The sequence below is a fragment of the Lithobates pipiens genome, unplaced genomic scaffold (genome assembly GCF_037356315.1).
Source record: "Lithobates pipiens isolate NorthernLeopardFrog02 unplaced genomic scaffold, aLitPip1_a1.2 Scaffold_3, whole genome shotgun sequence".
In the NCBI taxonomy this organism is placed as follows: domain Eukaryota; kingdom Metazoa; phylum Chordata; class Amphibia; order Anura; family Ranidae; genus Lithobates; species Lithobates pipiens.
In genome coordinates, this window is record NW_027507790.1 from 299,420 (window position 1) to 325,670 (window position 26,251).

The 26,251-nt window shown below is 39.3% G+C and overlaps 1 protein-coding gene across 1 annotated transcript; it reads right to left on the reverse strand.

Moving 5' to 3' along the window:
• Positions 1-1,509: 1,509 nt before the first annotated feature.
• LOC143939923 (solute carrier family 12 member 3-like) lies at positions 1,510-25,152 on the reverse strand. Its single transcript, XM_077461014.1, has 26 exons — positions 24,529-25,152; positions 24,233-24,418; positions 24,027-24,102; positions 23,281-23,376; positions 21,965-22,104; positions 21,530-21,640; positions 21,323-21,434; positions 20,523-20,653; positions 20,288-20,372; positions 20,035-20,189; positions 19,075-19,182; positions 18,297-18,420; positions 18,076-18,177; positions 16,466-16,621; positions 16,281-16,380; positions 16,080-16,191; positions 15,635-15,757; positions 10,620-10,726; positions 10,087-10,169; positions 7,894-7,953; positions 7,456-7,560; positions 6,887-6,998; positions 6,688-6,774; positions 5,240-5,357; positions 3,791-3,858; positions 1,510-2,211 (listed from the first exon to the last, which is right to left on the reverse strand). Exons 1-26 carry the CDS (start codon positions 25,150-25,152, stop codon positions 2,070-2,072), a joined length of 3,423 nt encoding a protein of 1,140 aa, XP_077317140.1. The 3' UTR covers positions 1,510-2,069.
• Positions 25,153-26,251: the final 1,099 nt, after the last annotated feature.

The following is a 26,251-nucleotide window of genomic DNA, read 5'->3' on the forward strand; positions in this document are numbered from 1 at the left end:
AGCAGCTCTGCAGAGAAACCAATCAGCTTCCAGGTTTTATTATGAAAGTTTAATTGAACACGCTGAAGTTAGAAGCTGACTACCATGCACAGCTGCCCCAAATTCTCAGTGCTCCAGTTTTAGTAAATCTCCCCCTGTATGCTTTCTAAATGAAGGAAGTGCTGACTGAGCAACCCCCTTATCCTCGTTGTAAGAGACTGGAAGTCGCTGCCGTATAGTGGGAAGATCAAAGGTCTCGCTGTATGTGGCATGGACTACGACTGAACATTTTTGGACCCCCCCCAGCAGCCAGCCGTAAAGGTACAATACCGATCATTACAGGTAACTAAACTTGGCACCATCTAACTATTAAAAATCTATTTTATTCTGGTGTTCCGCTAAAGGTCATGTTTTTTTGGTATGTTTGTGTATGTGTGCCCATAGGCTTTTAGGCTTTTTGGGGTTGGCTTAATAAAGGCAAGCAGGGTTTTCACTTTGCAAGGGAATTTTCCCCAGAGCATAGTGTGTGGTGAAATTTCACTTTGCAAAGAAAACCCAATCACGTGCAAGGAAAATAGAAAAAAAACAGCATTCTTGCTTGTACATGATTGGATGTTGGACAGAGCTTCATCTCATTCTCTATGCTCAAGGGAAACTTCCCTTGCAAAGTGAACATTTTCTTTGCCTATAGTAAATCCGTTATGTGTCAGTCCTAATGTTTACATATATCGGCCTATACCTGTGGAAGTGTGTCCCTTTTTTTTTTTTTTGGGTCACTGCTTCCACTGTTGTGTATGTGCCTATCAACAATACATTGTGACTACATGTCACAGAATTCAAGGAATTAAATGTGTAGCTATCTTCACAAAGTAAGATCACTAACGTCAGGATCATTCAGGCTAGAAATAATTGAAATACAATGTGGAAATTAATATATGATTTTACATTTTGACTATAAATTCACTTTAACTTATGGTGTATAAACCCACCCGGAGGTACAAAAATATTCCTGTGGACATATTACCTAAACTATGCGATTTGTTATGGAATGCCACAGGAATGGACCCCATAGACCTCAAACTTTAACTTGGGTCAGGTAAACTTGGGCTTTACAACCAAAACGAATGATAGCCAATGAATCATCCAAGAATTGGTAGACGTAGGAGCTGACAGCAAAATGCTCATATGATCTCCTACTGGGTTACATTTTTTTTATTTTTTTTTGGTACCAGCTAGTTGGGGAGGGACTTAGTAATTATGCCTGGAAAAGACTAGCAAAGCAGTCCCGTGCTTCAATATTACAACATTTTTAGGGAGACCTCAAAATGCAATTTGAATAAATGTCAACGACCTCGGACATCTGGATGATCTGTGATGCAGGCTGATTAGAAAAGCCTCATGCTTTGCATCTGGTATGTTTTTTTTAAAGTCAATAATTTGAACTACATCATAGTTGGACAGCAAATTTATTACAAACACATACTATTTACATGATATATTACAGGCTTACAAAGAGTGCAGAATAAAAAAAAAAAAGCAATTTTAACTATATTTTAATATATTGATTAAAATGGCAGACTAACCCTTCTTTCTTGACATCTATTATAAGCTGGAGCAAAGGGAAAATAAGTGTTGGCCACAGCAATAAAAAAAGGTGTGGAGTGCCTTATTTTAAATCTACTATACAATGACAGCTAAAATCCAGGTGCTATGGACAATGCTTCTAATTTGTCTCTCCTCCAGTAGTTTCCCCCATTCATATAAAAAAACAAAACATCATATTAAATACCATTAGTAGTCAGGAATTAGATTTTAAATGGATATAAATTTGTAGACTTTAAATTAGAACGTATACTGTACAATACAGTTGTATCTGTACAAAAACCTCCCAGACTGGGTGTTTGAGCCAGACAGCTAATTCTAGTATAAGCAAATTCATTTGATAATTGCAGTTATACAGTAACCTAAGTAAGGATTTACGAATACAAATTATTTGTTGCACTTACAATTTTATGAAATTTGTATTCGTTTACTTAAAATCAACTCTAGCCATTTAGGGGCCTTTACATTACTCTGTGACAGTATCTGGCTCACTGGCAGTATATTGTGAGCGAGTCCTGCTGATTACCACGAATGAAGACAACCGGAGGGCTTATGTCACGAGATAACATCTCCAGCCATGCCATATATAGGGAACTCGGACAGGCCATTTTGCTGGCAATTGGAAGACTTCTGCAAATAGAATCAGAAGATGTATGGTTATGATATGTAATGTGTACACATGATATCTTTTATAAGAAAAAAAATGTCAAAGGGCTTTCATATTACTATTCAAATGCTTATGACTCAGTAGAAAAGGGCAAAACAGCAACTTGGGCCCAGGTGCAGGGTTTAAAATCTTTTGCCTCGAGCTTATGTAACCTACAATCTCCCACCTACTTATGCCTCTACCCTGATCCTCTCCCTAGACTCTGAGTATTCTAAGACTCCTGGAGCTGTTGCTTCTCAATTTCTCTGCAGCTACTCCCTGAAGGTCTTTAACCACAGAAGTGTGTATCATGTTAAGACCTTTGGAGCTGTAGGCTGGAGCCATCCTTCAATGAACCAGTAGCTTTTGCCACTCAGATCTCCGTATGTAAAAGCTTAGTGCAAGTCTGTTTATCTTTTGGCACTGACAGCTCAAACACCCAGTCTGTATGGGTTATTTAATTTCAAAGATTAAGTTAGGGGATTTGAGATTATTTTCATGTTAAGTAATGGATTACATGTTAGGGTTCAGATTGTGTTTGGGTTTAGGTTAAGTGGTATGCTTAGGCTTCAAGATAAGTGTTGGGTTTAGATTGTTATGGTTACTGTTAAACTCTAAAGGCAAAGTTCACCCAACTCTAGACATAAGCAAACTGCAGGTTTGCCCAAATTTAATAATGCCCTTACAATAGGTGGAGTCCATTTACATACCTGCTAATATCTGATTGAAAAACGCTCAGAGATTTTATAATCTCATCCTGCCTTGTTGCAGACTTTTACTGATAACCTCCACCATCACAGGAACAAGATCTCAAACGCTGAGCTCAGAGCTACTGCTTCAGGGGGGAGAACGTGCATGTGAGTCGGTTTGAATCAGAGAAAGAGCTCACTTCTTTGAAGGTGGAGGTGAACAGTAAAAGACAGAAACTAGCAATGTCCTTCAGGAGGTACTTGCATGGCCTAGACCTATTCAACTTTGGTCAAAGCTGCAAAGTTTGTTTTAGTCTACAGCCACCCCTTACCTGTATAGCTGTAAGTAGGCTGCAGAGCAAATTTTCTGAGGGGAAATTCCCTTGCAAAGTGAAAATTTGTTTGCAAGGCAAACAGTCTATTTGTCTTTAGTCAATCAACCCCCTATAGTTAGGTTAAGCTTAAGGGCAATTAAATAGCCTAGGCTAAGGATTGGGGTTAGGTTCAATGTGAGAGCTTGGGTAGAAGCAGGCTTAACAGTTAGGGGCATAGTTCAGAGGACTGTGCAGGTGCCAAGAGTTCGTTTTGAACTTGTGCTCAGTGTTGAAAGTCCCTCAACAAAAAATACTGTGCTGCCTAAATAGTGGAAAATCTTGTTTATGGCTTGTCTAAAATTCAGTGTTTTTTTTGTTTGTTATTTGGCAGAATGTCAGAATCCCAGGCATTATATTACCTGTTTAAAAAATTTTGTTTGATCTTTGTCATTCCGTGCATGAGTATAATACTGGCATAGCAAAGTTATTTTAATAGGCATACCATTTTAGATTAAGTATTTATATTAGCGGCATACATTTGGTACCAATAGAGTACTTACATTGTAATAAGAGCAGCATCTTGGGAGTTCTCCTGGAGGATCTCATTTACTCTCACATATCGTTCAGTCTGAGAAAAAGACATACAAAGATGAAGATAAGAAATAATAAAGCCATGCAGTTGATATTAATCTTCAACTGCTCTAATTAAAGTTTATCGATAGCCAAAACCTTTGACCCCTGCCAATGCATTTCTTTTGCTATTTGTGTTCCTGTGAGAAATTTACCTTCATGACCTGTCCGAGAGGTGACAGGAAGTTAGAGGAATTCTTTTAACGGGGGGGGTGTCCCCTTTTAGTCGTCCCCATTGGAAAATATCCAACAACCTTTTGTTTTCCTCCCGACTTTCTCTTTTAGTGACAATAGATATGGGGCAGAGTAGTTATCTATCCATAACACCGCGATTAAAACTTGACAGAGGTCTAACCCCTCCCCACACCATATAAAACGAAAAAAAACAAAAAGTTCTGCCTGGATAATACACTTTAAGGTCATTCTGATTGTAGCTGATCTTTTGTACAATATTCTCCAGACAGTGGGATGTGGCTATTCATTTCTTACCAAAATAAATATAGTGATCTCAGGTTCCAAAATTGCTAGGTGCCCGACTCATTTTGATTAGTTGCTATACTAGAACAGTTGTGCAGATCTGCAGTTTAAATCTAACTTGCTGTATTTCTGTCTAAGGACATTGAGTATGAAGACTGCCATTGCTGACCAGGAAATGAAGGGAAATCTCCCCTGCTCTATCCAAAAAAAAAAAAAGTTTTGCCTATAGTCCTACTTTAACTTCAACACTTTGAGTCACTATCCTGGCACAAGCATACAGATCTGGCCTCTCTGAACTTCATGCTTGTTCCTGGTTATTGACTCAGCGTGTACTGAAGCCAGAGACAGCTAGGCAACTAGTATTCTTAAAATGGGGTCAGTAATGGGCGCACCGGTATTTTTGTCTCAGTGCTAGTTCCCTTTAAGATACCTAGAGGGAGCTGATGGGTCCATCACAAAAATTAAATCATGTTTAGTTAGCTTCACATATACACATTATATCGTCACCCTTCACCATCATCTTGGCTGTAATTACAAAGAAGGACTTGTCTAGAAGATCATGGAAATCAGCTTGAACTTTACAATTTGGCCTATAAACGTGTTACAAACCCCTAAAATATGCTCAGCATTTAAACTTATTCAAAGTCATTGCCAGTGAACAATATGTTTGTCGGAACCATTTAATTATTGTGCACCTCAGCAAGCATCCATGTATATTTTCTATTTTACAGACCTGTTTGACTAAGGAAAAATTATCTAATATAAAGTGAAGCTCCTTTTATTTTATGTCTGTTTCATATGTCATAAAGTGAAAGAAAAGAGAAGACGAGAAATTTGATTTCAGGAATCTGTTAGACATGACCATGGCCTACAGAAAACCTGGTAACATTGAATCATTTTACCTTAGATGCAAAGTGTATAAGGTCCATTTTACGTATTCCCCATGGTGGTATCTGCAAGTCCTCCGCTCTTTGCTCCTCAATACAGTATGGAGCAACTAGCTCTTCAAACAACTGCATGCTGTGAAAATAGAAGAAATATCACTTTATAGGTTATAGTGCTCTTTAAACAGTATGTATTCCATCTGAAATAATCATAAACCTGCCTTGAATCCATTTCTGAAATTTGTTCTATTTTGCCACAAATGGTTATTTTCATCAGCTGCTTGATTCATGTATGAAACCCAGAACAATTTGCTACTCTCTATCCTCACCACTCCATGTCTAATGACAGTTATCCCCATTAAACTGGTTGGGTGTCTGGGGTAATCTAGGCTTGATACAAAATCAGAAAACACAGCTAGCAAATCAATTTTTATGGTTGCAGATGAGAAAGGTACACAACGTAGTCCTGCTAACACATCGTTGTTGGGTTTTGAATATTAAAGGCTCATTCACACTATGTGCGGTGACTGGTGTTTTTCCACTCTGGGCAAACGTAAGCTGTCACTAAGGCACATACAAAAAAATTGTTCTCTAGGTGCCCTGTTCACACCACACTGCTGGTGTGATGTGCAATGTAGAAAAATGCAGTATGTCTGGAGTAGTGGTGGTTTCCATCTTCCATCGGGATCATATACAAGTATGGTATATGCATTGTCACATTTGTCCAAGCTGGCCCAATGTAGCTATGTAAAAATAGCCATACCTGGAATTTAATTTTAACAGACCCAGTAATGTTTTTACTGTTGACATAACACATAACATTGATTATTGGGGAAACACAAATGTGACTATCCTAATGCAACACATTGACTTGCATACTTTAATAAAGAGCTTTATACATAACTAAATCTGATCATTTGTTTACACAGTTTTAGTACAAGGAGGCTAACTTGGATTGGGATCAGTCTTCATGAGCAGCCTTCCTGTCATACAAGAGGCTTAAAGCGAAGCTCCAGGCTCCTTCAGAAAAAAAAATAAAAGTCAGCAGCTACATATACTGTAGCTGCTGACTTTTATTATTAGGACACTTTAGCTGTCCACGATGCCAGCAGTGTCTTCACCGGAGTCGATTTTTCAATGTGGTCTTAGGTGCTGCCATTTCGGGTAAGGGAACTTGCAGTGAAGCCTTGAGGCTTCACAGCTGGTTCCCTACTGTGCATGTGCGAAGTGCTCTGCGCTTTGTGAATGGCTTGGCAGCGGGGGGGGGGGGGTAGGAGGAGGGTGGCTGAACTTCCAGATGAAGCAAAGTGACCGGAACACTGTCAAAACCAGCTACCTGCTCTCCCCCGAAAGGTGTCAAATGTGGAAGCAGGGGCGGAGGGGGGGAAGCAAATAAGTGGAGCTTCTCCTTTTGGGTGGAGCACCACTTTAAAACATCAACTAACATCACAAGTTCCAGAACTTACTTTTTGGGATGCGGTTTTTGGCCTATGTCGGTCAGCACAATAACATCATGGAATCCCAGCCTGAACTTGTTTAGGAGAGTCTGCATTCTATAAAGTAAGATAGGAAGGAGATATTTTATAGAGCATAAAACTGTGTTGTGTTCATAGGGTTGATGCGTGTAATATTTGGCTAAAATGATGACTATTATCTATAACTCACTCTTTTCTTTCTTCTTCCGCATTCTCCTGGGTTCCTCTAATGTAGACTCGTACTTTACACTGGCCCCAACGCTTTCTACGAGTCAGCAAGTATGGGATAAGCAGGGTGAGACCTTCAGGGGAAAAACACTACTTGGTTAGTTTAAAACAATTGAAGGGCTCACAGCACTACGTTTTGGCAAACTAAAGTTGAGTTTTAAGTTGAGTTTGAAGTGTTTTGTTGTCCATGCATTAACACAAGATTCGGCCCTGTTAGCACACACAAATCTATTTATTTTCTATTTTCTATGAAGCAGGGTGAATTTATAAATTGTGGAGTGACTTAGTTTGTCTGTCCAACATTCTAGACAAGCAGCTCCATCTGTTGGAGTTTTTTTTTTTAACAATATAGGATGTATAACCGAAAAAATTAAAAAAATGGACCTGCTACAAACCCTATATTTGGTTTCCACAGGAATGGCCGAATTATTGCTTGACCAAATAGGATAATTTGCTATAGCAAATGCATTCAATTGCTTCTTATTATGAGAACAGAGTTATTAGGTCATGAGTATACAGTCATCTGCTTACCTCCATCATCGTACAGCCAGTATATGTGGATGCTTTTCTTTCCCTTACAACCCTGGAATTCTGTATTTGTTTGATTCCAGTTCTCTGGCACCATGCAAGGGGGCTCTGGAAAAAAAAAAACAGCATACGGCGATGGCTTAATTTCAACAACATAATATCAGAAACACTATATCATGGCAAGTTATAATTTTACTATAATTTTATCATATCATTTTTATTGTGTTAGAAATACAGGGTTCGATCGGTTTATGAAAATGAAAAAAGTTCTCTTGCCCTTGTCATGCGTTTAGCTCAGAATTGAACAGGAATTGACTAGCTTATAATGAGATAATGAAACATGTAACGTGATTGGCTGCTATATCCATCTGTTACTTGATTGTGTGGGTCAATCTCAAAATCCTCAGTGTGTTTTAGATGGTGTAATTACAAAATTCTAACCTTTTTCTGCTTCCTTATCAGATACTGCCTCATTATCTGAGTCCTGGAAAGCCATGTTATCTGTGGGTAAAATAAATAATTTAAAATGATATATTTATAGTATCAACTGCTCAGTCATGCACGTTATTGCCCATCATACACCTTTTAAACTACAGTTGTACCTTGGATTACGAGTATAATTCATTCCAGAAGAAGGCTCTGAAACCCTTGGTGTCACCGACGCCCCTGCACCTCTACCATACCACACATATTCACTGTGCATTATCACCATCTGTGGACACACAACTTCAGTGCCCACAAACTTCACAGTTCTGTGGCACTTAACTATCATAATCAGGGTGTTCTACATGTACTGTGCTGTTAGGTTAAAATTCCCACTCCCTGGTATTTCAATGATGGATCCCCTCGCTCAGACAGTATGTCAGTATCAGTTGTCTGTATGTAGAACTTTAGTCCAATATGACAAAAGATAAGAAAACATCTAGATCAGTGGTGGCGAACCTTGGAACCCCAGAAGTTTTGGAACTACATTTCCCATGATGCTTATGCACTCTGCAGTGTAGGCGAGCATCATGGGAAATGTAGTTCCAAAACATCTGGGGTGCCAAGGTTTGCCATCACTGAGCTAGATGGTGTCCAATAATCAGCTGTATAGGTACCAACAAATTTCTATGCTGTAGTTTTTTTCACCTCTGGGCAGACAAAAAGTGGAGCAGCTGTGCATGACAACCAGTCAGCTCCTATCTTCAGCTTATTCCGTTAAAGTGGAGATAAACTTATCTTTCCTTCAACAGTCCATTTCCCACGCTGGTGCTGGCATCTTCTCCTCACCAAAGTTCCGCTTTCACAAACAGTGAGCGGGAAGGTTTTTATTTTAAAGGAGACATGCAATGTCTCAGCTTACATTACCGGTGTTTTGTCAAAGGAGCCAACTTGTCAAAATCATCAATTATGTCCCACTCCAAGTTTATCTCCAGCAACAGTAATTGCAAATTTAGACGACATTCCTCTTTTCACAGAACACAGCCAGCGTATACACTGCAGTTTATGACGAGTTGGCTGTTTTGATACAACGGCTAAGTAGTAGAAAGTTGTAGCTTCCTTAGAGGCAGCCCACTCATTATATTGTCTACTGTAGAGTATATGGTGGCTGTGTTCTGTGTAAACAGGCAGATTATCAAAATCTGCAATTACTGTTGCTGGAGATAAACCAGAAGTGACATAATTGAAGATTTTGATGAGTTAGCTCTTTTGACAGCACACAGGGACCATCCTGCCAATGTAAGCTGAGACATTACATGTCTCTTTTGAAATAAAAACCTTCCCACACACTGTTTGTGAAAACTGAACTTTAGTTTCACTTTAAGCTTTGAAAATTAAACCTAGAAGCTGATAGGTGGGAATATACATGTGCTCCGTTTTTGATAAATGTACAGTTGTGCTCAAACGTTTGCATACCCTGGCAGAAATTGTGAAATTTTGGCATTAATATTGAAAATATGAATGATTATGCCAAAAAACTGTCTTTTATTTAAGGATAGCAATCACATGAAGCCAGTTATTATCACATCGTTTTTTTTAATCCTTTTTAAATCATAATGATAACAGAAATCACCCAAATGGCCCTGATAAAAAGTTTACATAACCTGGAATGTGTGGCCCTGGTACAGACAGAGAAGGTGGCACACACAGGTTAAAATGGCAATATAAGGTTAATTTCCCACATTTGTGGCTTTTTAAATCATAATTAGTAGACACTGAGCCATGAGGAAGTAGAAAAGAACAGTCAAAAGACCTGCGTAACAAGGTAATGAAACTTTACAAAGATGGAAAAGGATATAAAAGATTTCCAACACCTTGAATATGCCAGTCAGTACTGTTTAATCACTTAATAAGAAGGGAGAAATTTGGGGATATCTTGATACCAAGCCAAGGTCAGGTAAGATTTCAGCCAAGATTAATTGTGCTACAATTAAAATTGATATGCTCTTATTTAAAAATCCGTTTGACAGATTGTAGCTTCTTCCGATTTTACATATTGATAACAAACTCTGTAGTAACAATAATGTGCATATATTTTCAGTAAAATCTAAACATGAATTTGCATGTTTGCTTGGTGGTATACTTTTGTATCCAGATATATTTCTTAGTAGCAAATATATTTAGTGAAATATATTGTACCGTTACACTTACATTGTCCCTGCATTTTTTCTGACACATCCAGCCCATCCCTTAAGCGCAGAACACATACACCATACTGAGAGTCAAATGCATCACTGAAAAAAAAAAGGATAGCATTGGTTTTCTTGCTGGAAGTACATAGTCCCTTTAAGACACTAACGCGTTAAAGTAACAGTAAATGACTAGAACTGCAAAGCTATTTTTTTTGCATAGCAGTAGAAAACAAGGACAAAAAAAGCATGTTTGTAATGCCAGCCACACCAAAAGAACCAAAAAAAATATAGTGAGATAAAGCATTGCATTCCTATAAAGGAAAGCACTGATGGCTAAATGGGGCAAAAGGAATACGTTACATGACTTTGGCCACCGACCCACAAACAGAGACTGAGCTTTTTGTTTTGGGGTTTTGTGCTGGAAGTGGTGTAAATACCTTCTGTTATAAGAAGATAATGCTGTATGTCGTTATTTAATAGAAAAAAAAAAATAGAAGAGGAAAATTAAAGTATAGTGCCTAATTATTATTTAGCTTTTGAAAGAAAACTTACTGAATGACCCCGACGTATTCCTCCAAGCACTGCCCTGGCACCGTTTGCCAGTTACTCTTGTAACCCAGCACCAAAGTGTTTGGCTTTAAACGACCCAGACCAGAAACCTGCATAGGTAAAGAATTCTATTAGTAACACAAAGAGTAGGAAGGAAGGAGTGCAAAAAATGGAGATTTAAAAGTTGGTTAAAAGGTATTTATTGGTACCATCTAAAAGTACATCATCCAATGTGTTTCGGGCTGAAAGTACTCCCCCTTATTCAAGGCTGCACGCTATTTCAATTAGAAAAGGTTCCTAAGCCGGTTACATATTTGCAAGATATCGGAGTGCAAACGGGCAGAATGACAGCTGTGGTTGCAGGTGCAGTATACTATTCTAAGTCTATGTGTGGAAACAACCGTTAGGCTGTACCAAAAAGGCAGCAGCCCAAACCCCAAGTGATTTCATTACCATCACTTAAAACTGGACATAACCTACAGGAGGAACTTCATCCTACTCCGCCCACACAACCACCAACCCATGACCAGCGACTGATTCAGTCAGTCCAGCACAAACAAGATTAGTAACACAACAACATCAATACCTGTAACTTTCACAGTCACTACCTGTAACAATTGTACGAAACGTTACAATTGCTAATCATATGTTCTTTAATGTGCTGCAGTTCTTTAACTAAATGGCTGGTCCTATTTCTTATGGAAGTACAAGGAACATTGATGATGTGCAAATCTTAGTAATCCATTGTAACCAGGGACAGCTCACTGTCCATAAGCACTGACAGAAATCTATGGGTCTGATTTTCCCATACATTTCAATAGGGAATGAAAAAACAGACGCAAGCAGCTCAGAAGCAGCCTAAAGCAGATCAGATGTTGGTCAGAAGAAGCTTAACCACTTGAGATCCGCGCTATAGTCAATTGACGGCTACAGCGCAGATCTCCTTTTCCGGGACTACGTCTATTGACGTAGTCCCGTGCACGAGCGGCCTGCGCGGCGCGCTCTGTGATCGGCGAGTCTACGAGACTCGCCTGATCACCGATCCTTGCAAGGGGTCGATCCCAACCCCTTATCACGTGATCAGCTGTCAGCCAATGACAGCTGATCATGTGATATAACGGAGCCGGTAATCGGCTATTATTCCTCCTCGCGCTGAGAGCGCGAGGAGAAAAAAAAAAGCCGATCACCGGCGGTTGTGATCGGGACATCTGTCCCGATCATGGCCAGCACTGCTAGTGCCCACCTGCAACTCTGTCAGTGCCCACCTGCCCCCTGCCAGTGCAACAATAAAAAAAGTAAGGGCCCCCCGTCAGTGCCACCCAGCAGTGCCCATAGTGCCACCCAGCAGTGCCCACAGTGCCACCCAGCAGTGCCACCCAGCAGTGCCCACAGTGCCACCCAGCAGTGCCCACAATCTGCCTTAACAAAGGTGCTGCACCCGTGCCACATATCCGTGCCCATCAGTGTCATCTAGCAGTGCCGCCCATCAGTGCCCAGCAGTGCCACCTATCAGAGCCACCTATCAGTGCCACCTATCAGTGCCCATCAGTCCCATCTATCAGTGGTACCTATCAGTGCCCATCCGTGCCACCCATCCGTGCCACCCATCTGTGCCACCCATCCGTGCCATCTTATGTGCCCATCTTTGCCCATCAGTGCCGCCTTATCTGTGCCCATCGGTGCTGCCTTATCTGTGCCTATTTGTGCCGCCTTAACTATGCCTATCAGTGCCCACCAGTGCAGCCTATCAGTGCCCACAAATGCAGCCTATCAGTGCCCACCAATGCAGCCTATCAGTGCCCACCAATGCAGCCCATCAGTGCCCACCAATGCAGCCCATCAGTGCAGCCTATCAGTGCCGCCTCATCAGCGCACTTCAATGAAGGAGAAAAATGACCCGTTTGCAAAATTTTATAACAAACTTTTAAACATGATTTATTTTTTTTTTGCATCTTTTTTTGTTTGTTTAGCAAAAAATAAAACTCCGAGCTGTAATTAAATACCACCAAAAGAAAGCTCTATTTGTGGGAAAAAAATTATAAAAATTTCATTTGGGTACAGTGTTGTATGACCGCGCAATTGTCATTCAAAGTGCATCAGCGCTGAAAGCTGAAAATTGCTCTGGGACTGAGGGGGGTTTAAGTGCCCAGTAAGCAAGTGGTTAAATGCAAGCAGGTATTAACTGAAGTAGCTGTCAATAAAGTGATAAAAATAATGGCTGCTTGAGCATGACATATATATATATATATATATATATATATATATATATATATATATATATATATAGATATGTATAAGAATTGTACAATATTTTTGCACAGAGCAGGTAAGTATAACCTCTTTTTTTATTTAGTAAAAAGGAAAAGAAAAATTCCTTTGGTATCTCTTTAAATCTGTCCTCAACAGACATCTCTAGTATGTTACAATATTTGCACATCATTTATAGAAGTGTTGGGGAAGATTCCAAATATCTGTACTGGACAGAGCACAGTATATTCATATTTTCAATGATTCTATGTATTAGATAACTTTTTATGATTTCTAAATGCATAATGTTATTGTTAAAATGGAAGTAAACCCTTCCAAACAACTTTGACCTACAGGTAAGCCTAGATTAAGGCTTACCTGTAGGTCCAAGTAATATCTCCTAAACCTATATGGTTTAGGAGATATTTGCCCGAAAATGGGCACCGCTGTCTACGGCGCATGCGCCGTAGACAGCGGCGCGCATGCGCACTAAATGCGGCAAGTCCAAGAATGGATTTGCCAAATTTGTCGACTCCCGTGCGCATGCGCGGGAGTGACGTCATCGCGGCCTCGCCGTATGACAGCGGCGGAGCTGCGAGGCGCGACTCCCGTGCGCATGCGCGGGAGTGACGTCATCGCGGCTTCTCCGCTGTCATTGGTCGGAGCTGCGAGATGCCACCAGCAAGATGGACGCGGCGGACTACAGGGATCAGCGGCGACTTCGCTGGCTCCTGTGTCAGGTAAGTGACACATAATGAGCTACTATGCGATGCATAGTAGTCCATTATGCTTTACCTTTGCAGGGAAAAAAAGAGGAAGTAAACCCATCAGGGTTTACTTCCTCTTTAATAAATGGAAGTAAACCCTTCCAAACAACTTTGACCTACAGGTAAGCCTAGATTAAGGCTTACCTGTAGGTCCAAGTAATATCTCCTAAACCTATATGGTTTAGGAGATATTTGCCCGAAAATGGGCACCGCTGTCTACGGCGCATGCGCCGTAGACAGCGGCGCGCATGCGCACTAAATGCGGCAAGTCCAAGAATGGATTTGCCAAATTTGTCGACTCCCGTGCGCATGCGCGGGAGTGACGTCATCGCGGCCTCGCCGTATGACAGCGGCGGAGCTGCGAGGCGCGACTCCCGTGCGCATGCGCGGGAGTGACGTCATCGCGGCTTCTCCGCTGTCATTGGTCGGAGCTGCGAGATGCCACCAGCAAGATGGACGCGGCGGACTACAGGGATCAGCGGCGACTTCGCTGGCTCCTGTGTCAGGTAAGTGACACATAATGAGCTACTATGCGATGCATAGTAGTCCATTATGCTTTACCTTTGCAGGGAAAAAAAGAGGAAGTAAACCCATCAGGGTTTACTTCCTCTTTAATAAATGGAAGTAAACCCTTCCAAACAACTTTGACCTACAGGTAAGCCTAGATTAAGGCTTACCTGTAGGTCCAAGTAATATCTCCTAAACCTATATGGTTTAGGAGATATTTGCCCGAAAATGGGCACCGCTGTCTACGGCGCATGCGCCGTAGACAGCGGCGCGCATGCGCACTAAATGCGGCAAGTCCAAGAATGGATTTGCCAAATTTGTCGACTCCCGTGCGCATGCGCGGGAGTGACGTCATCGCGGCCTCGCCGTATGACAGCGGCGGAGCTGCGAGGCGCGACTCCCGTGCGCATGCGCGGGAGTGACGTCATCGCGGCTTCTCCGCTGTCATTGGTCGGAGCTGCGAGATGCCACCAGCAAGATGGACGCGGCGGACTACAGGGATCAGCGGCGACTTCGCTGGCTCCTGTGTCAGGTAAGTGACACATAATGAGCTACTATGCGATGCATAGTAGTCCATTATGCTTTACCTTTGCAGGGAAAAAAAGAGGAAGTAAACCCATCAGGGTTTACTTCCTCTTTAATAAATGGAAGTAAACCCTTCCAAACAACTTTGACCTACAGGTAAGCCTAGATTAAGGCTTACCTGTAGGTCCAAGTAATATCTCCTAAACCTATATGGTTTAGGAGATATTTGCCCGAAAATGGGCACCGCTGTCTACGGCGCATGCGCCGTAGACAGCGGCGCGCATGCGCACTAAATGCGGCAAGTCCAAGAATGGATTTGCCAAATTTGTCGACTCCCGTGCGCATGCGCGGGAGTGACGTCATCGCGGCCTCGCCGTATGACAGCGGCGGAGCTGCGAGGCGCGACTCCCGTGCGCATGCGCGGGAGTGACGTCATCGCGGCTTCTCCGCTGTCATTGGTCGGAGCTGCGAGATGCCACCAGCAAGATGGACGCGGCGGACTACAGGGATCAGCGGCGACTTCGCTGGCTCCTGTGTCAGGTAAGTGACACATAATGAGCTACTATGCGATGCATAGTAGTCCATTATGCTTTACCTTTGCAGGGAAAAAAAGAGGAAGTAAACCCATCAGGGTTTACTTCCTCTTTAATAAATGGAAGTAAACCCTTCCAAACAACTTTGACCTACAGGTAAGCCTAGATTAAGGCTTACCTGTAGTAAGCTGTTTCAAAGAACTCCACTGCCATCTAGTGTACATTATATGATATTGCATTTCCTAAAACAAAATTTCATTCTATGGAATTATGTTATTTCATTAAATGGTGTTGATCAAGTGGTAAGTAATGTACAGTGTTTTATATCAAAAGGCAGAAATATTGTGGGCAATGCTTGTTGTCACATACAGTACTGTTGATCAGCACCAGGTATTATTATCATACATGTGAGGTGTGCTGCAATGGAACATGTCTGTACCTGCATGAGACTTTTGGCTCCAATTCGAAAAGTGTTTTCACAAATGACACTGTAGAATGATCTGACTTTCCTGGTGTTCAACCATCGCAGATGTCCCTCTGAGTCTGGCACTTTATCAGTTTCCTGAAGAGGATAAATAGATAACTTATTTAACTTTATACAAGATGGAAGAAAAAAAATCAAGGACAAATTGGTAAACAGCCATAAATATCCAAATCAATATTTTGATTAAATAAATTAAAAAATATACATTTTGACCTTTTAGATTTTCCAAGGGATTATAGAATGGAGCTACACATCTTTTCTAAGAAACCATACTGAAAACATATATTTAAAGTTCCATCCACACCACTGATATGTCTCAACTCTCCCATATATAACCTTCTTACTGTCAAAATGTAGTGTTCTGAACTTAATGTTCATTGTTAATGAAAATTGTACTCACAGTTGCAACATTGCCACAGATCATTAAACTTGTGTTCTTTGTCACAGAGCTGGAAAAGTCAACTAGTGCAGGGCGGAAGTTTGGAGGTCCAGTGAGTACAAGACATTGTGGCCTAAAGGTTAAATGATATAGCAAGGCTTAGTACATTGATGCAAAAACAATAACATATTTACAAATTGTGATATATTACAATGAGGGTACCTAAAGTTCTTGACATGGTCTTGCACCCCTGTGAGGCTTACACTGTAGGTCAGTGCCATGTTGTAAGCTCCAGCCTGTACTGAGGATCCCCAGTTCACATCTATAAGTTGAAAAAAAGTGCTGGTAAATGCTATAATTCTACTTCGCTTGTCCAGGAATCAAGACATAAAAGTTAACATTCTCACCTGGCTTCTTGTATGTAACATATCCCAGAAGAACTACAATGATACCCACTGCAATCAGAGCAGCCCACCAAGTCAGAAGGAACATAATAACCACTGACACTACAGCACCAAAAAGGGAGGTCCATTTATTGTAGTATCTGAAAGATGGACGCCATCCTAGGGGAAAAGGAATAGAAAATGTCAAATGTAATATTGAAAAAACATATCACATAAAAGGGGCTTAGTGAACAAGCTGATGTTAAAGTGTTACTAAACCCAGGTCACCCATTCACTATATCTAGTCTCTCACAGTACATCGAAAAGCAATTGTTTTAGTAAGTATAAACTGCTAAATACCTTTTCTGATCGCAGTATATAGCAGTCTTGTGACTTTTATCAGTGTCCAGCCAAAAACTGGTTAAAGCTTTTAGGAGGAGTTTGTATTCTCCCCTGATTGTCCTATGAGGCTGCATGACCCCGGACTCTCTGTCTGGACAGTGCTGATTGGCCCTGTGCCAATCACATGCACTCTCTCAAGAAAAGAAAAACTCTAGTAATACACACCAAACTGAGCATGTGCAGAGTGTCTCCAAGGCTCTGTACTATCAGGAGATGGATTGGGGACTGTGGAAGAAGGGGAGGATCAAAGAGGACATAATCAAACAACCTGTTTGCACAATGTGCAGGATTAACCCCTTAGGTTCCACAGTGAGTATAACAAACATGCTTTACTGCATATACAGACTGATTTTACTGTTGTGGGTTCAGTAACACTTTAAGTGCACAGGTGTGGTATCCCAAAGCTGTCAGTTATATTTTAGATATGACTTACTTTAACACTTGAAGAAACATTAAGCTCTCCATTAAGCTTAAAGTTGTAGCCCAAGGATTAGTACCTTCATTTTAGCAATGTGATTGTCATCTTCAAATCTCACTGGACTCAACTGAAAGTAACTGCCATTTTTTAAAGAATATGTACCCTTATTCTGGTGTGTTAGCTTGATGAATTAGGCATTCTGTCAGAAAACTGAAAGCTGCTAACAGATTTAAAGTGCAGGAACCCAGAAACATCCAGCATTTATATTATACTGCTACAGTGATGAATGTTGAACATAATAGCCCAAACTATGCTATTCAGATAAGTCAAATACAACCCGTGTTCACCATATGTGTACAGATTGCATAGAATGTCTGAGGAACTTAAATTAAAAAGAAAACAACCTAAACCAATAGAAGGATGAACGTTATGGTTTAGGGTGAGCAAATAGTAGGGGCAGTAAAGGTGTGTGTCTAGGTACCAAGTATGTAGCAGCACCCATATGTCTATAGCTATACCATTGATGACAGCATTGTTTAAATTAAAGCAACCACATTACATTGCTATTTATGCTCCAATTAGGAACAAGCCTTAGAACCGCTACCATGTTATCTTGCTCAACATTGCTTTTTATTGTTTTTGTAGAATCCAGAAAAGCTGTTTAGGTTTCTGTGTTTGGATAAGTGAAAAAAAAACACAATGACCCCAAAAAATCTTTGTATTTGCCATAGCTTGCAAATGGTACCATAACAGTAACATTTTTCGGATGAGAAAAGCCTTTAGTGAAAGAGATCTAATAAATCCAAAGCATTACCTGGTGAATTTGTGATGGATGCATGGAAACAGCTAAAGTTGATGAGTGCGTAAGAGCAGAGGAAGAAGTTTGAGATGATTGGAGCAATGGTGTTTAACTCAGCTGTTGAGAGATGATAAACAAGAAGTTATGATTTGCAAAGTCTTTTACACATCCACAGTAAAGTTATATAACTGGCCAAAAATAAACTCTTCTAGGATGGACTGTAAAAATGCACTTACCAATGAGGACAAAACCAATGGCAATGATGAAAGCCAAAAGGTAGCCACGAATAGGTTCATTGTTCTTCCCATAACCCTTTCCAAAGAATCCAATAACAGGGTACAGCCTGTCTTTGCAGAGACACTGCAGAAAAGTAAACCATGTTAAAGATAGTAATGTAAAGATAAATAAAAAACATTAAATTAGATCCTTCAAAAACAGCATTTAAAGGAGATCCTTAAAAAACAACAAAATGTAGGTGATCCATAATTCTTAATTTTGTCTTTATATATATTTTTGATATATTGTATAAGAATAAATGTGCATATTTACAATATACAGTATTTTGATTTCTTTGCTGTAGCCTAATGCAACATATTGCATATGAATAATTGTTTTATACAACTTATAGCTGGCAGGTGGTGCACTTGAGTTCTTTATAATGTGTCATTTTACTGCCATACTGGAATTAGTATGTCATTTGGTCCCATGCTCTATTCACAACACACATAGAGCTGAATTAGTCAGAGGTGGGATCCCTCCTCCTTGGTTGTAACTGACATAGAATGATTTGGATTCTCAGATAGATATCGTCTTTATTATATTTATAAGCTTGTAAACATTAAAAAATGAAGTTGCACAAAGTGCACTATTGCTTTAGTTAAAAAAAAAAGCTGCGGCAACCATTTACAGTATATTACTAGATAGATGTGTTTAGATGCCCAGAATGTAGGACTTACATCTTCACAGCTGTCAAAGGTCTGTTAAATACAAGAGCTGCACAGTTTATCCTCTTACCTGGAAGACTTTAGGGGCTGACACCAGGCAGGCCAGAGCTGAGGAGAGAGTAGCTGCAAAAATCCCTGCTGTGATCAATGGGCTGAATGCTGACACCATACTCATTGCCTGTATAAGAGAAGAACAGTCACCACACAGAAGATAAACTTAACACTTACTCTTGTGAAGCTTTTGCTTATATCCTGTGACGCAAGACCTGCTTTGCGTGGCAATAAGGCTCTATTGGAGGGGTTGGAAGTCCTAAAACTTTGACCGTTGGGGGTGCTGGATTGGGAGGGAGCTTGTCCTGGCTCCCGCAAGAGTAAACAGGAAGTCTCCCTATGGCTCACATTCATGACAACCCTGGGGTGTGTGTGGCAACCTCAGCCTGGACGCCAGCCAGACCACGCACCCAACATGTTTCACTCTGCCCCTCGGAGCTTAGTCCTAACTAAACTCCGAGGGGCAGAGTGGAACATATTCAGGGTGTGGCCTGGCTGGAGTCTAAACTGAGGTTGCCACACACACACCCCAGGGATGTCATGGACGTGTGGCCATTGGGAGACTTCCTCTTCACTCTGAGCTTCTGCTTATATTATCTTATATTAGATTTCATACCTATTTTGACATGCTTTGTATAGGGATTCCACAATTCCAACCTGTAGCTGAAGTACCTATATATTAATTGTTTCCCAATTAATGGAATGTAAAGTGCGAAGAAGAGGAATAAAAATAAGTTATATGCAAGCACATTGTAGTTCGTGCCTTCTTCTTATGTTATTCCATTTCATTTCATATGTTCCTTTATGTAATGACTGTACGACCATTTACCTATCTAATTAGGTAAACTACTTTCAACTTTAAAGGTTAACCTAGATGTATGATGGTCATGGACTTTAGCAGACAAGTGAGTGGCAATGAAGTAATAGAAGCCACCCCAAAACCCTAGTTACAACAGTTACAACAGAGATATTTACATACCTGGTAGTGATTTGACAGTCCATAGTAGCAGCTTTCTGTCTCTTCACAGGAGGTAAAATTCCAACCAAACTGGCAGCTTAGTCCTTCACAGTCTGTCTCATTCATTGGGATGGTATCATTCAGATTTCCAGAGGCATCACGCAGGACACAAGAACCTGCAAGGAGGAAGAATAGCAGAAGAGATGATTTTAAAAAGCAACTGACTAAAGGAAATAAAGTATCACAATTTTTCAATTAGCCAGAAACAACTCACCTATGGTAGCCGAAATCGCAAGATAGGAGATTGTGGTCCAGAATATGGCCATTAGTGTGCCTTTGGGAATGGCCACTGCTGGGTCCTAAAATGCATATATAGTGACTAAACAAAATGCTATCACACTTCGATAGGGGAGGTAGTGAATTATTCAAGTTATAAATGTTATTGGGTCAACAATAGGACAATGTGTGTAAGGTCAACAACATCAAATATATGTGAAATGTTACTATACCTTTAGGTCTCCTGAGATATTAGCTCCTGCTAAGATTCCGGTAGCAGATGGGAAGAAGATGGAAAACATGCCAAAGAATGTTCCAGTTTCCCCTCTCCAGTTAGGAACAATGTTTTCCAAGAAGATTGATCCTGTGATTAAACAGAAACATGGTTGACTAATGTAATGGCAGAGCTGTAATATGAAAGAAATAACAGGGCAATAACATTTGTAGTAGTTGAATCACCAATCAAAGTTCTTGTGGTGTTCCAAATAACCTAGAACCAAGAGCCTTATTTCCTTATCTCCTTAACATGGCAATATTTTACTTGTGAATCCACACAACTCTGAAGACCCCCCCTGTTATGGTATGTATATTTTTACTAGTAATACATATGCTTTTCACCCCTGTCCTATGACTGGCGGCAGCACCAGTCTAGAGGCACGCAATTTACAATTCCCTTCACTAGAGGGAAATTGGACATACCTGTCCAGAAGAGAAAAAACACATTGAACCAATTTAGTCCCTGCTTGTCTGCATGTGACCCATTGAATTTTTACTGGGCATAAGCAAAGAAACAAGCTATGGGCTTCACAGCAGCAAAGGAACTATTTGCAGCTTTTCTAACCTCTATTCTTAGGCCACCATGCACAAGGAAGCATGCATTATTCATATTTGTAATGTTAATATTAGAGTGGATAAAAACAAATGCTTAGTTTGATCTATGTCCCATTTGTGCATTATTTGACCTAATAAGGTTTTATAGTAACATGCATCCTGGGGAATTTTTTGTAAGTAGATGTTACTAACAAATACTCACCATGGTAGCTGAAGATACCCCTGGATTGTTTTTCTTCACTAGGCGGTATGATTGTGCCCACCAGATAGCTTACAAATGATATCATGATGACGATAAAGAATATTACCTGTGCCTTTACAAAAAAAAAAATATATATATATATTTAATTGAATTGATTGTCCCAAAATCAGGTTAACAATTAAAGAGAGCATATGTTTTTAAATATACCTTTGCCTCCCATTCCATTCCAGCTAATGATATGAAGAGAAGAACTGTCACAGTTATAACTCCAATAATCCTGATGTCATTGACTGGGTCAATAATTACAGCATTATATTCCTAATTCAGAAAAAAGTAGAATTAAATAAAATAACAAGTTCATGATTAGACAATTATACAGACCTGTGTAGCATATAAAATATTGGTCTAAAATACAAGCCCATTGGTGAATAATTTCCACCAAAGGAAAGCTCTATCTATCTATCTCTATTATAAAAATGTTATTTGGGTACAGTGTTGCATGAGTGAGTAATTGTTATTCAAAGTTTGACAGCACTAACAGCTGAAAAAATGGCCTGGGCTGGAAAGGGGTGAAGGTGTCCGGTACTGAAGTAGTTAAACTCAAACTAAATGATTGATGTTTATCGCATAGGTTACACTTACTATGAGGAGGTCCCGAACAGTTTCTGCAAATCCTACTGTATGCATGGCAACTGCAACTGCATTAGCAAAGGCAAAGATGAGTCCAATGGAGCCTCCTAGTTCTGGGCCAAGGCTTCGAGAGATGAGAAAATAGGTTCCACCTACAAATAAATAAAAAACATTTTTTACATTCTGGGGTATAATGGTCTGCAGAAGAAATAATGATAGTTCACACCTTAATGTTTTCTCGTAAACTAATTATTGTATGAAATTAATAACCTAATTATACGCACACAAACAAATCATATTATTTGTAACTGACGAGACTACCCAAAATTGATATTTTAATTATTGGCAGACGTTGAGAGATTAAATCTCCTAATGACTCCCTAAAATATATGCATAGCCAAAACTTTGTTTCATGTTTTCAATGGGGTTGTCTTAAAATTGTCATTTTATTTTTTTGCTGAATTCCATTTCCTTCCTGTCCCTAAGATGCAACTGGAGGAGGACATTTTACACAAAGTTAAGGGAATTCTCTTTTTGGACAGTTGCTGCCACAACAATATTGTCCATCAGAATGTTTACCCTCACTTCTTGTTCTGTGCAGCTCTAAAAAGTTGGATTTACTTTCTGCCTCTGTGAAAAAAATGCCATCAGAGCAATAAGAAAGGGTGGATCTAGTATGGAAATGGCCAGCACAAAAAATCTTGATTTTCATCCTTCCCTATTTTATCCAACAATGAAAAAGTGCTGTTTAAACATGCAATTTAAGCTTTTGGGGAATATAGTGGTGATATGTTTACACTTGAGTTCTGAGGTCTGTCCACCTACTGCATTTATTAGAATGGGGGTCTTTCCTTCTTGTTTGATTCCTAATTTGTATTATGTTATGTAGACTATAATGCAACAGGTTGAGGTTGGCAAGGAACAAACTCTTAGGTGGACAGAGACAGATCTCTCTCTTAGTGTCCTCTGGACATATAAGAACCATTACCAAACAGCTTATATATCACGTTTTAATTAAACACCCCTTTACATTTCTGTTTGCATAGCAATATATTGTTGCTGCTATTAGACTTTAATTGTGTTACATTAACATTTACAAATAGATTTTCAATAGTCTTTGTTTATTCCCCTTTGATATTCCTTGGTTGACATTTTTCTATGTTTAAATGATGGGGGAGAGAATGTTAAACATATGGCACAGTGGATAGGCCATTATTAGACCATAGTATATGTTGGCGCTATATAAATCCTGTATAATAATAATAATAATAATAATAGTATATCTTAAATAATAGGACATTTATTTTTCCTTGTAGTGCTTGACCTACCTGACTTTACTTTTCCATTTGTGGAAATGGCCGAAATGGACAAGCCTGTGATAGATGTCACCAGCACAGACATTAAAATAATCACCCAAGTGAGTCCTAAAACAATACAAAATAATATTGCAAATTATTTATTTCTTCAGATCCCCAAGTAATTGTTACAAAGATTACTAGTGGTAACACTATTTGAAACAAATATGATAAAAGCATCAATATAATACAATAAAGGGGTTTTCAAATGTTAAAAAAAGAGTTTGGTTGGTGTTCTCTTTTACAGCCTCATGTTTTTATATGGAGAGACCACTGCTCTTGCACCTCCACTGTTTCACATGCAGACAACGCCTATCATTTCTTCCCCCAAACGATTACATTACTGATATACATAATTGTTCACTAGAAAATCTAAAATATCAGATTTCATCTGTCCAGTTAGTGAAAACAACACTGAACTGGATTTGCAATTGCACTTGTATGGTTTGGGTGGAGTCATTAAACTTTATGTGGGACATAGAATTTGCAGTCATCATTTCAAGCATTATTTTAGCAGCAGACATCTGTTAACCCACATTTTACCTTTTACTTTAAGTAGAAGAATACAAAGTACATAATAAAAATCTAGAGATTTTTAATAAACAAATAACCCTATATTGCCACCCTAATAGTTCAGTAAATATAACTTAATCTATATATTAGACCAAATATTAAGCATTTTGCTAGCATTATGTTTAATTATGAAGTGTTATCCATACCTATTCCAGCCTGGGCTGTGATCCATGGTAACCTCAAGTATAAGATGACTCCCCAAATATTTAACATACATCGGATCTGGTGAGAGAATATCGAATAAGAATAGCATTAAGTAATGATTGTATTTTGATTTTAGTATATGCCACATAGTGTAAAAATAGCATTGTTCAGAAATACTAACTAAAGATAGTTTAAAGACAATACTTACCATGACACCTTTTATCCAGCCAAACCGAACAGGACCTTGGGGTTCTTTTTTCTTCCTAGCCATAGAAAAAAATGGGAATCTGCTTTTCTTTTTCTGTTCATTTGGCTCCTCTTTTTGGTCATTCTTGTCTTTGTCACAGTTTTCTAAATCTTGATCCAGAGGGATTGGATACATTATCTGCTCATCCTGTAAGATAAGGTTTGGAATGGATATTAGTTAGCATGAATATTATTTGCATATATAATATTGTCAGGGGAAAAAAGCTGAAGTATTATTTTGAACTGTGTTGTACTTACTATTATGGCATTTCTTAGAATATCCAAGGATGGACGGTTTCTCCTCAGTCTTCCAGGTGCTACTGAATTTACATAGAACTCATGTCTGGGTGTGGCATCTAATGTATTGTATGCCAATTGCCTTCTAGAAACCATTTTACTACACAAAGGCAAATTTGCAGGACTGAGGCTGATTCCAGCTGCCAAAGAATTCCCTGGCTCTTTAGGGGTGCTGGTTCCTTCTGGTTCTGGGTTATCTTTGGAACAAGGAATCATCTGTAGTCCTGTATTAAAAGCTTCAATTGATTGGTTAAGATGTTCTAGAGCTTCTTGTACATGTTCTTCTGGAACATCCAAAGCCAGACCATCAGTGGTGGAGGTATATCCAGAGGAAAGCTCATCACTGCCAGATGAACACTCCAGGGACTCTAAACTCTCGGATTTGCCAGAAAGGGCTACTTTGTTTGACATATTTGGTAAACATGTACACTTTTTTGTGTTATTAATTTTCATTTCATTCATAGTGACATGAACATGATCATGGGGATTGTCATTTGGAGTCCAGCTCTTACAGCGGCTAGCCATATATGCTTTCTCTATGGTGAACCTTCCGATGGAGAGTGGAGTGTCTTCTCTGCAATCCATTAACTCTAGACAGATGATCTGTTGAACCTGTGGCTGGTAGTATCTATTAGAGAAAACACAGCAATACACCTTAAGAGACAGTTTTCAAAACCAAAGTGAAATTAAAGTTTAGCTCCTATTTACTTCTCACACCTTAAAATACTCTAAAACATGTTAACCCTCATGAATGGGTAAATATATATATATTACATGTACAAATGCTTTTCAGCTGCTTCAACACTTGGTGATTGTGTCTGTGTACTTTACAGATTAGGGACAGATGACTTGCTTTGTCAATGGGATGACACAGGAATTTGTCTGTGTAACTAAGCTCCGGTTAGTTTTACGTGTATCGGTTACCTTGTGTTTTACTTTTTTGTCTCTAATAAACTTCAATAATTTTTTACATTTCTTCCAAATAATAGTTTTTGAATATTTATATTTTCAATTTTGTATAAGTAGTGTAGTTCCACTGAACAGAAATATATTATATAGAATGAATAAATATATTCTACATTAATATATGGTGGTAAAGATTGGATTAAGGTAAAGCTGGACATGGGGCAATGCTCTAATATACAAATGAAATATGGCTGATATAAGTGAAAAGGTAAAACCTAAATAAGATAATACAGTTTAAGTAACTATCTGTTTATCAACTCTGTAGATGCGTATGGCACTAGTTAGTTAAAAAGTGTTAAAGAAATATAATATAAATATATTGCATAGAAAGCAAAACAAAATAATAACAATATCACTAAAAGTTGATAAATCAGCATTAATGACACTCAAAAAATTGAGTATCAGTTGTAAAGATTATGCAGTTCAAACGATGTGCAAATTATCTTTATAGTTAAAATAATGCTACATAAATAAAAAATGGTAGTGATAAAAATATTAAAGCGTATGTAAAGAAAAATCTTTTTTTCTTTAGTTGTGAATGGAGTGGGGAAGGGTTGGACTCTTTGTTAAGAGGTTTTTGCTGTCTGTATGCCCACTAAGGGTTTTACCTCTCTGTTTCTCCTGGTGACCACAATCAACTTTATAGAGGATTTAACCTTTCCATACTTGACCACATAAATCCACATGAAACCTAAGAGAGGCCTTTTATGTTAAAATA

Excerpts from the sequence above, each read along its gene's own strand:
- LOC143939923 (XM_077461014.1), bottom strand. The coding sequence starts at position 25,152 with ATGGATTGCAGAGAAGACACTCCACTCTCCATCGGAAGGTTCACCATA. Across the intron at positions 16,192-16,280 it reads GACCATGTCAAGAACTTTAG|GCCACAATGTCTTGTACTCA; the intron begins GTACCCTCATTG and ends TTTAACCTTTAG. Across the intron at positions 5,358-6,687 it reads CAAAAACCGCATCCCAAAAA|CATGCAGTTGTTTGAAGAGC; the intron begins GTAAGTTCTGGA and ends CTATTTTCACAG.